We start from the raw sequence: 11,083 nt of genomic DNA, 5'->3' as shown, positions 1-11,083 counted from the left end.
CCTTAGTGACAGCAGGCCTCTAAATATATTACTTCTTGGAGGACAATGTCTAGGACTGTGGGTTGTTTATTTACAATGCAGATACATGGTTCTACTGGAATTATTGAAAAATGAATTGGGGCAGTACTGTCTCACCACAAATGATGGACAAATACTAGATGCCTTGCTCGGCATGGAAGGTAAAATTGTTATTCTCAAACCTTACCTATTAAAATGGCAGAGTTGTGTGTCCCGTTTTATGTGAGTTGTGTGCACTTGTTTTATGTGTGAAACCAGGTAAATTCTGTTGCTATGAGAAAGTAAACGTGTACGTGTGTGAGTGTGCGTACATGTTATAAAATTAATATCAACTGGAATAATATCTAATACCAACTGTGATAATATAACAACTATGTATTAGAAGGGTATGTTTTTAGCCCTTTCCTTTCACAAAGGGTATGCCATACCCTCACATACCCCCTCAATTCGAGCCCTCAGCGTCTTCTGAGTTGAGAGCAATTGAATCCCTGCCTCCTTTATCATTTCACAATACAATCAAATCAAGCCACTACATTTGAATTCCAAGCCAATGTCACCACATGAGCGCTAGAGGGTAGCAGATGCGTTGTCTAGTATGTTTCGACAGCGTTTGTCTGCTACTGCTTGCCGTAGTTGCCGGGTATTGGAGGTCAGCTGGAGGAGGCGTGCGTCTGAAATATTTCGTGCAAAATGTCATGAAAGTACAGAAAATAAAGGAATATAGCGTTTTAAACAATTATGTAATTTACAAAAATGTGTATCGCTGTTGAGCGTGGAACTTCAATTGTACAAGAAGCGAGAGAAAATATAACAAATTAACGGATAAATTCCTCCGTCCGTTTTGTCCTACAAAGAAATAGGCGCCGACCACAGTTTGACAGCGCAGTCTAAACTGCGCAGGCCTGGCATTAGATAAACTGCTGTAGGGCGGCATCAAAGAATATATGATATTTATGAAAGAACAAAGACTTTTGATTTGTGAATTAAAAAAACAGTTGCAAATATGAGGAAGGACGTGAGGATATTACTCGTGGGGGAACGTAAGTGGCTGATTCATTAAATATAGCTGGCGCTTGATGCCTACACAGTAATTAGCTAGCATGCTAGCTAGCTTAACTCCGCGAATACATTCAATTAATCAAAATACAGGGTATATACGAATGTACACCTAGGTTGTGTTTTGTACTTGTATGACCGCACAACTAAGAATACCATTGCATCGAACTGATTCATTGACATTGTGAAGAAGTTAAGCCAACAACATACCTCGCTAACTAGCAAATGCCGCAGTCAAATGTGAATGGCTAGTTAATAAAGACTGTTGGGTCGTTCACTTAGTAATACGCACACAGTAGCTGTAGTTATTTAAAGTATGTTTGGTGTAACTTCTAGCCACAGTAATTAACTAGTTAGCTTGTAATGTAGGTTAGGATCGTATCAATAGAACACTCACTCAACCTTGCACGCGCTTTGCACTATCGATCTGTCCTCGTGCACACTGTCAGCTTGACATTCCATGGAACCAGTAGAAATCATGTTCTGCTCAGATTTGTGTATTTTAGCCATTTGGCCACATTGCAACTTTTGGCCTCCACAATACACTTCTCCCAAATCCCCATTGCCACATCTAGTGCACTTTGCAAATTAGGGCCCTATTTAATTTACATTCATCTTCTCCCATATCCACAATGCATATATTTTTAAGCTATGTCATTGACATTTTTTTTGAGAGCGACTATTGTCAATGATCACATTGGTAAACTGGGTAGAATGTGATAGAACTGAGACCTTTAAAGGAACTTGTGACAACATGCTGGTTGTCCTCCTTTCTGCCCTGTGTTCTTCACTCACATCTGTTTATCAGATGCAACTGGCTGGCTGACCTACATTGACACATTCTCTTTGGCGTTGCTGACAGGTCCCTTGAGAGGGCAGCCAAAACCGTATGTGTGTATGCTAACGTTGGTGATATCACTCAGCAACCAAGGATGCATTTACACAGACAGCCCACTACTGATCTTTTTCACAATTACTGGAAAAGGAGCTGAACTGTTTGGTCAAAAGACCAAGTAGTAGTCTAAAAGGATCAGAATTGGGCAGCCAGACTGTAAACACAGCTCAAGTGTCCATAGATACAAGTCCTTTCCATGCACCTGCAGAGGCTGCCCCTGTTCTTGAACTTGGTGAACTGTCCTACCGCCCTTGAAGCAGGAGCCCATTCACTGATCTGACTCAACATAATAAGCTACTGCAGGCTAATTGAACCCGGCTTGATAAAACCCCTCCATTGGCGTTAGATCAATGGTTATGGTAGGAAAAAAGGATGCATGTTGAAACGTATCAGAACTGCAACTCTCTGTGCAGTATCTGCAGCCCTGTGTCCTCTGGCTGTGCACCATATCAGAACTGCAACTCTCTGTGCAGTATCTGCAGCCCTGTGTCCTCTGGCTGTGCTCTATGGTGCTGGATTCAATCAAGTCATGGAATTTAATAAGACACTCCAACACTTAACTAGTCCCTGTTCATGCTTGCCAGCTGCTCTTATCTTCACACTTCAGTCACTCAACACATCAGTCTAACAGTCTGTAATGTATGCAGAGCCGTAGCCGACACAATCTCAAATTCATTCTACACTGCCTTCACCCACCTAGATAAGAGGAATATCTATGTGAGAATGCTGTTCATTGACTACAGCTCAGCGTTCAACACCTTTGTCACCTCCAAACTCGTCACCAAGCTTAGGACCCTGGGACTGAACACTTCCCTCTGCAACTGGATCCTGGACTTCCTGACGGGCCACTCCCAGGTGGTGAGGGTAGGCAACATCACCTCCACCACGCTGACCCTCAACACGGGGTCCCCACAGGGGTGTGTGCGATTAGTTCCGTCCTGTACTCTGCACATGACTCCAACACCAAGTTTGCTGACGGCACGATGGTGGTAGGCCTGATCACCAGCGACGATAAGACAGCCTACAGGGAGGATGTCAGTTACATGACAGTGTGGTCCCGGAGCAACAACCTTTCCCTCAACGTCAGTAAGACCAAGGAGCTGATCTTGGACTACAGGAAACGGGGGAGGGGGCGAGCACTCCCCCATCCACATCCCTGGGGCTGCAAATATTTATACTGACTCTACGCACACGCACTCACATACATTCATCATATATGCTACTCTTTTTATCATATTTCCTGATGCTTAGTCACCTTACCCCTATACATATATACCCCTATCAGTATCTCTGCACATTGTAAATATGCTATTGGAACTGACCATGTATATAGCATACTTACTTCATGTTCTTATTTCTATTTCTCATGTTTTTGCTCCACCTTGTTCGTTTTTGTTCAACATTGATATTGATTACTGCATTGTTGGGGTTAGAGCTGGCAAAGAACAGCATGGCACTGTACTTGTCCACGTGACATTACCTTGAAACCTGCACATTGAATGGTACAATGTTGAGAGGTGACACTAAAGCTCAATTGATGATGTCTCCCATCACAGGGAGTATCTCCTCATTGTAGCCTGGTTCCAGATCTGTTTGTGCCGTCTCGCCAACTCCTATGGTCATTGTCACTGTCATTGTCACATGACCATAGGAGTTGGCAAGACAGCACAAATAGATCTGGAATCAGGCTATCCTGATTGCAATCACACACTGATGCTTCTGTCTGACTCACACACTTGTCCTCTCGTCTCCACAGCCAAAGTGGGGAAGACGTCTCTGATCATGTCACTGGTCAGCGAGGAGTTCCCTGACGACGTTCCCCTTCGAGCAGAGGAGATCACCATCCCAGCAGACGTAACTCCAGAGAGAGTCCCCACACACATAGTGGACTACTCAGGTAACTCCACAGACCATACAGCCTGAACGTCAATAAATACTGAATGTTTAATGCTGAACACTGTTCAGTGTTACTAGACTGCCCCTACAGACAGACTATTATTTTTCGGAACTGGGATTCAGTCAATGCATGTTATGGCTGGAAACTGTGCTCTACTGACAGTACTTACGACAGTGGAGTAGGAGACGTGTCAGATTGACAAGACAATATCATACTGTCTTTGATGTTGTTGTCTTGTGTCTAGAAGCAGAACAGTCAGACGAGCAGTTGTATCAAGAAATATCAAAGGTTGGTAGGATACCATTTTAACCCTGTATTATCCCCATAAAGTAAACATCTATCCCCACCAAGGTAGAATAACATTCTCTCTTTTTTACAGGCAAATGTTATTTGCATAGTTTACTCAGTCAACAACAAGAAGTCCATTGAGAAGGTCAGTTTATAAACCAAGCATTCTCTCTGACATTTTATGTCTTGATTTAGTAACAGCGCACTGCCTACACGTTGTTAACTCTGTTCACCATGTCGGCCATATTGAATTAAAGAGAGCGCAGGGCAGGCCTGTGTTCTGAGTTTTGGCAGTGCAGCTGTAACAGGGTTTGATACGTGTTTTCTCTCTTCTAGGTGACAAGTCATTGGATTCCCCTCATAAACGACAGGACGGACAAGGATAGCAGGTGTGTGTGTAGTGTGCTTGTGGTGTGTGTGTGTGTGTGTCCCCTTGGTCAGGGACAGTGGGGGTATACAGTCTGTTACTAAATCCCCGGTGCATTTGGAAATGACTGCACCAACACCTAAAGTGCTGGTGTAGTTTTTGACAGCTTTGCCACATTTCACTTAGTAGATTGAAACGGGTGTCAAGTCATTTCAATGACATGCCATTCATTATAAGACCAGCCTGCTATATGGACCAGTTATGTCATAGACAAGGGAAAGTACACTACCTTGTACCTGTTTGTGTATCTCCATATCAATGTGATAATAGAGGAAAGGTTACTGAATGACTAATGGCTATGTAATGTAATACTGTGTGATACGGCCTCCTGAGTGGTGCAGTGGTCTACTGCATCGCTGTGCCACTAGAGATCCTGGTTAGAGTCCAGGCTCTGTCGCAGCCGACCAGGACCGGGAGACCCATGGGACGGGGCACAATTGGCCCAGCGTCGTCCGGGTTAGGGAGGGTTTGGCTGGAATGGATGTCCTTGTCCCATCGCGCTCTAGCGACTCCTGTGGCGGGCCGGTGCGCAGTGCACGCTGACAAGATCACCAGGTGTACGGTGTGTTTCCTCCGACACATTGGTGTGACTGGCTTCCGGGTTAAGTGGGCATTGTGTCAAGAAGCAGTGCGGCTTGGTTGGGTCCTGTTTTGTAGGACGCACGGCTCTCGACCTTTGCCTCTTCCTAGTCCGTACTGGAGTTGCAGCGACGAGACAAGACTGTAACTTCCAATTAGGATACAATGAAATTGGGGAGGAAAAAGGGGTCAAATGAAAAAAAGACAGTTTTCAGTTTTCCATATGGGAAGCAGAAGGTCATGGACATTGTTGTCACCTCTTAGCTGTAAGTTGAATTGCAGACAGCCAGACAACATTGATTTAATCTACCATTATACAGTATGTTGAGTGTTTGTATAGCAGCAGACAGCCAAACAACATTGATTTTAGGGTTGTCACAATACCAGTATCACGATACTCTGAGGTATCGTGGCAAGGGAACAAAACATGGAGCGGACTATATTCTCTGAGGAAAACTGTCCTAATGTTTTTAGCCTTATGTTGTCACCTAGAATCACATGTTTATTTTCCATATAGAACACTGCATTTTACATACAGTAGGTTTTAAAGGACCATAGTGTTAATTCTGCTTTGTGTGTTCCGGCAGACAGCCAGATAACGTCTTGGATTGAGCCTGGATTTCTTTAATAGGATCCGGTGTCAAGGCTAAGTCTGCCTGGATTACTGTTAGAGTTTAGTATAACATACTGTAGTTTGAAGGTTTGATCTGTTAGGTGACACTGACAATCTATTGGACCCCTGAGGACAAAATATTCCTTTTTGAGACATTCTCAGACAATGAATTCTCATGATTGTTTTCTCAGAGCCCTAACTGCCTTTCTCCTCCAATGGTAATGACAATGAAATTCACCTTCCTTTTGAATGAATGGATACATTTTCAATGACGGTGGGTTAACTGCCTGTTCAGGGGCAGAACGACAGATTTGTACTTTGTCAGCTCGGGGATATGAACTTGCAACCTTTCGGTTACTAGTCCAACGCTCTAACCACTAGGCTTCCCTGCCGCCCCATATAAGATCATGTATGATGTTGTTGCAGGGTACCACTGATCCTGGTGGGGAATAAGTCAGACCTGGTAGAACACAGCAGTATGGAGACCATCCTGCCCATCATGAACCAGTACTCTGACATTGAGACCTGCGTGGAGGTAAGAGAACACTGACTGGTGACTCTGTTTACCGCCTCCATTTTGAGTGCCTAGCAAGAGTACATTGAGAATGACCATATAGCTAGGCTAATGAAAGTTGTTGTGTTACACTTGCGTTGAGGCTCAATCAAAATGGTATTGAACTACTAGAAATGTATTTTAAGGGTCTCTGATCATCTGATTAATTGAATTCAGGCCTGCAGAACTTTGATCAACAATGGTTTCATATTCTATCCCGGTTCTGAAATCCCAACAGCTGAAAACGGCATTAAAAATCTAATTGATGCATTGATCTTGTGATGTAGGTTGTCTGCTGGCCCTGGGCTGGGAGACTCCTAATGTTTCAGCTAACCCCTGACTTCAGTTAGAATGTTATCTGTTGGCGGGTAAATGAGTCTGTCTTTCTGCTGCAGAGACCCTGGCAGTATTCATTATGGCACACAAAATAAAACATTTTGCAACGTAAAATAAAAATAAGCATTTATTGGCCAAGTCCACATAGTAAATTAGCCCTTTTCAGTCAGTTTCTTTGTTTTATTTGGTGCCTAATGAACATGACCCCTCTGTGTCTTTCTACTGACTGACTGAGTGTGTGTGCTGAGATGCATTTCTATCATGGAGGAAAGTAGTTGGCTACATCACTCTTCCATTGGTCTCATGTGACAACCCAGTCACATGTCCTCTCTGGCTAGATTCATTACAGGATAAAAGTAGTGGAGGTGGAGGGGACGACGTGTTGGAACACACACACACAGAGAACACACACACACAGAGAACACACACACAGAGAATACACACACACAGAGAACACACACACAGAGAATACACACAGTCAGATGTGTTAAAGTGACAACCTGGTCAGGATCCGTTATGCAGTTGTACTGCACAAGGTTCATGGGTACTTGTATGTGATGCAACACTGTTCAGTCTCTACATATTTAACATCTGTACACTCTCTTCCCCCCTGTGTGGAATCAGCCCCTTGTCATGGCAACGCCACTGGGGTTTATAGCCTGGCTGTTTCTGGACCCTAGTTTCACATTGAGAGATGACGTTCTGCTTTCCATGACCTCATTTAGACCACTAAGAGGTTGGTCTTGCAGCTTGAGTGTTTTTTTTCACTGAAGCACCATAAATCTGCAATGCACAACTCAAGCTGATTGAGAATCAATTGTTGTGTAAGTAGTTGAAGAAGTGGGATAGGTGATGGTTTGTCATATACACATGGTTTAGTACAATGAAATGCCGGCTTAACCCTTTATTTCAACAGTGGCGGCTGATGTCCTACAGTACCCATAATGGTTTTAGAATTTGTAAATGTTACTTTTATTTAACTAGGCAAGACAGTTAAGAACAAATTATTATTTACAATGACGGCCTAACCCGAATGACCCTGGGCCAATTGTCCACAAGTGGGACTCCCAATCATGGCCGGATTCAAACCAGGGACTGCAGTGACGCCTCTTGCGCTGAGATGCAGTGCCTTAAGACTGCTGCGCCACTCGGGAACCCTAAAGATGTTACTAAAGTGAACATAATGGTTTCCTGTCTACTTTCCAATACATGGTTGTTAGACCCCAGCAGGGGTCTTTTTGTCTGTGTATTGTTCCAGCTGGTTTTGAGGTTACTGTATCTTTGTGTTTCTCAGTGTATTGTTCCAGCTGGTTTTGATGTTAGGTATATTTGTGTTTTTCAGTGTATTGTCCCAGCTGGTTTTGAGGTTACTGTATCTTTGTGTTTCTCAGTGTATTGTTCCAGCTGGTTTTGAGGTTACTGTATCTTTGTGTTTCTCAGTGTATTGTTCCACCTGGTTTTGAGGTTACTGTATCTGTGTTTTTCAGTGTATTGTTCCAGCTGGTTTTGAGGTTACTGTATCTGTGTTTTTCAGTGTATTGTTCTAGCTGGTTTTGAGGTTACTGTATTTTTTGTGTTTCTCAGTGTATTGTTCCACCTGGTTTTGAGGTTACAGTATCTTTGTGTTTTTCAGTGTATTGTTCCAGCTGGTTTTGAGGTTACTGTATCTTTGTGTTTCTCAGTGTATTGTTCCAGCTGGTTTTGAGGTTACTGTATCTTTGTGTTTCTCAGTGTATTGTTCCAGCTGTTTTTGAGGTTACTGTATCTTTGTGTTTCTCAGTGCTCTGCCAAAAACCTGAAGAACATCTCAGAACTGTTCTACTATGCCCAGAAGGCAGTGCTCCACCCTACAGGACCCCTGTACTGCCCAGAGGAGAAGGAGGTGAGGAGGGCAGAGGGAAAACTCCAGGTCCCTAGCTACCCTAACTATGTAGTTACTTTTCCTGGTCAGGTTACGCAATCAAAACGTTTCCTAGCGCTACCATGGGTACACAGGCAACATCTACTTTTTAGCTCTCCAAGAATATCATATTTTACATATTTCAAATGTATACTTTGTGTTTATTCAGATGAAGCCGTCTTGCATCAAGTCTCTAACTCGCATCTTCAAAGTGTCGGACCTGGACAACGATGGCATCCTCAACGACAAAGAACTCAACTTCTTCCAGGTAGGAGCCTCACTGTGGGAAAATAAACCTTGTGGGAAAACCTTTCTTGGCTGTAGCTGCAGGCTTGTGTCTTTATCTGGCTGAAGTGAAATAACATGATTTACTTCCTTTTCCAATGGCAGTTTATTTTAACATGAGTGGAAGAGAGGGGGAGGGATAGGTTATTAGTGGGTTCACCGGTAGCCTGCAGACAGGTGGTTGATTTAGAAACCCTTTCAGAGCATCTTTTGTCCTCTAGTAAATGGTGCAAAGCTGTATACATATCTGCTTGTGACTTCATATATCCCAAACCACGTTACATTAGTAGCTGTGTCAGATTTGTTGGAATAGACTGGTTCTTTCCCATTTTGGTCTCACCAGACGTATGTTCAGTTGTGTTTAGGTGATGTGTGTTGAGTGATTTATTGTTGAAGCACTTGGATGCAGCATTGTGCTGTCTGTGGGCTTTCATTCTTCACTCTAGTTCTGTGTGGATATAGTAGTTCTGTGTGGATATAGTAGTTCTGTGTGGGTATAGTAGTTCTGTGTGGGTATTGTAGTTCTGTGTGGGTATAGTAGTTCTGTGTGGGTATAGTAGTTCTGTGTGGGTATAGTAGTTCTGTGTGGGTATAGTAGTTCTGTGTGGGTATAGTAGTTATGTGTGGGTATTGTAGTTCTGTGTGGGTGACACGTGTTGTGTGTCTGGTAGAGGACGTGTTTCAACATGCCCCTGGCGCCCCAGGCCTTAGAGGATGTCAAGAACGTGGTGAGGAAGAACATGACGGACGGCGTTGAGGACAACGGACTCACTCTCAAAGGTGAGACTGACCACATTGTAGGCCTTCCCTTCTTTCATTCCGTTTCTCTATAATCTCTCTCATTCAATCTCTCTATTGTCTCTCCATCTCTCTCATTCAATCTCTCTATTCTCTCCATCTCTCTCATTCAATCTCTCTATTGTCTCTCCATCTCTCTCATTCAATCTCTCTATTGTCTCCATCTCTCTCATTCAATCTCTCTATTGTCTCTCCATCTCTCTCATTCAATCTCTCTATTGTCTCTCCATCTCTCTCATTCAATCTCTCTATTGTCTCTCCATCTCTCTCATTCAATCTCTCTCTATTGTCTCTCCATCTCTCTCATTCAATCTCTCTCTATTGTCTCTCCATCTCTCTCATTCAATCTCTCTATTGTCTCTCCATCTCTCTCATTCAATCTCTCTATTGTCTCTCCATCTCTCTCATTCAATCTCTCTATTGTCTCTCATCTCTCTCATTCAATCTCTATTGTCTCTCATCTCTCTCATTCAATCTCTCTATTGTCTCTCCATCTCTCTCATTCAATCTCTCTATTGTCTCTCCATCTCTCTCATTCAATCTCTCTGTCTCTCCATCTCTCTCATTCAATCTCTCTATTGTCTCTCCATCTCTCTCATTCAATCTCTCTATTGTCTCTCCATCTCTCTCATTCAATCTCTCTATTGTCTCTCATCTCTCTCATTCAATCTCTCTCTATTGTCTCTCCATCTCTCTCATTCAATCTCTCTATTGTCTCTCCATCTCTCATTCAATCTCTATTGTCTCTCCATCTCTCTCATTCAATCTCTCTATTGTCTCTCCATCTCTCTCATCCAATCTCTCTCCATTGTACTCTTCTGCAACCTTCACTAAAGGTCATGCATGAATAACATATTTAATAACCCTTTACCAGTGTACTGTGTCCATCTCTAACGTTGTGTCTGGGTGTATCTCTGACGTGTGTCCATTCTTCTCCCTGATTGGCCACTAGGGTTCTTGTTTCTGCACACGCTTTTCATCCAGAGGGGGCGTCACGAGACCACCTGGACGGTGCTGCGGAGGTTTGGGTACGACGACGACTTGGAGCTTCACCAGGAATACCTGTTCCCCCTGTGAGTGGACACTTGAACCCCCCTGGACCAGGGTCATGTACATTAGGGCACATCGTAGTAAAACGCTTTACAGCGGAAACAAAAACCACCTGTTCTGGACAAGTGTAGATAGTGATAACTTTCACTCTGTGTTTGAGCACTTTCTTCCATTTCGCGCCTACAGAACACAACCCTGCCGTACGTATGGGCAACTCTTACCTCTGGGCAGAAAGAGGGAGATATACACCTGCTTATTTATGTAAGGCTGGACGAGCATAACAATGACTCTCTGGCCCCAATTCAGTTTCAGTCAATAGCAGATAAAGGACATCTGCTCTGCAGGCTCTCACTTTCCTTACACTGTGTCAAAGATGTTAACGTTGATA

General features: G+C 43.5%; 1 protein-coding gene across 4 annotated transcripts in view; it reads left to right on the top strand.

Annotated features, from left to right (window-relative positions):
* The first annotated feature begins 637 nt into the window (after window positions 1–637).
* Window positions 638–11,083, top strand: part of LOC139396241 (mitochondrial Rho GTPase 1-A) — a 52,074-nt gene continuing 41,628 nt past the window's right edge. For all 4 annotated transcript variants that reach the window (XR_011630746.1, XM_071143386.1, XM_071143384.1 and 1 more), the window contains exons 1-10: window positions 638–1,058; window positions 3,726–3,866; window positions 4,111–4,154; window positions 4,246–4,299; window positions 4,491–4,543; window positions 6,200–6,308; window positions 8,443–8,544; window positions 8,732–8,830; window positions 9,519–9,627; window positions 10,598–10,718. Coding sequence is in view for 3 of the 4 variants with exons in the window: in XM_071143386.1 (XP_070999487.1) it covers window positions 1,022–1,058; window positions 3,726–3,866; window positions 4,111–4,154; window positions 4,246–4,299; window positions 4,491–4,543; window positions 6,200–6,308; window positions 8,443–8,544; window positions 8,732–8,830; window positions 9,519–9,627; window positions 10,598–10,718 (869 nt within the window). In the remaining variant the exon portion in view is untranslated. The remainder of the gene's footprint in view (window positions 1,059–3,725; window positions 3,867–4,110; window positions 4,155–4,245; window positions 4,300–4,490; window positions 4,544–6,199; window positions 6,309–8,442; window positions 8,545–8,731; window positions 8,831–9,518; window positions 9,628–10,597; window positions 10,719–11,083) is intronic.

The sequence above is a fragment of the Oncorhynchus clarkii genome, unplaced genomic scaffold (assembly GCF_045791955.1).
Source record: "Oncorhynchus clarkii lewisi isolate Uvic-CL-2024 unplaced genomic scaffold, UVic_Ocla_1.0 unplaced_contig_616_pilon_pilon, whole genome shotgun sequence".
Taxonomy (NCBI): domain Eukaryota; kingdom Metazoa; phylum Chordata; class Actinopteri; order Salmoniformes; family Salmonidae; genus Oncorhynchus; species Oncorhynchus clarkii.
Note: the sequence above shows the minus strand (reverse complement) of the source record. Positions and strands in the feature narration are given on the sequence as shown.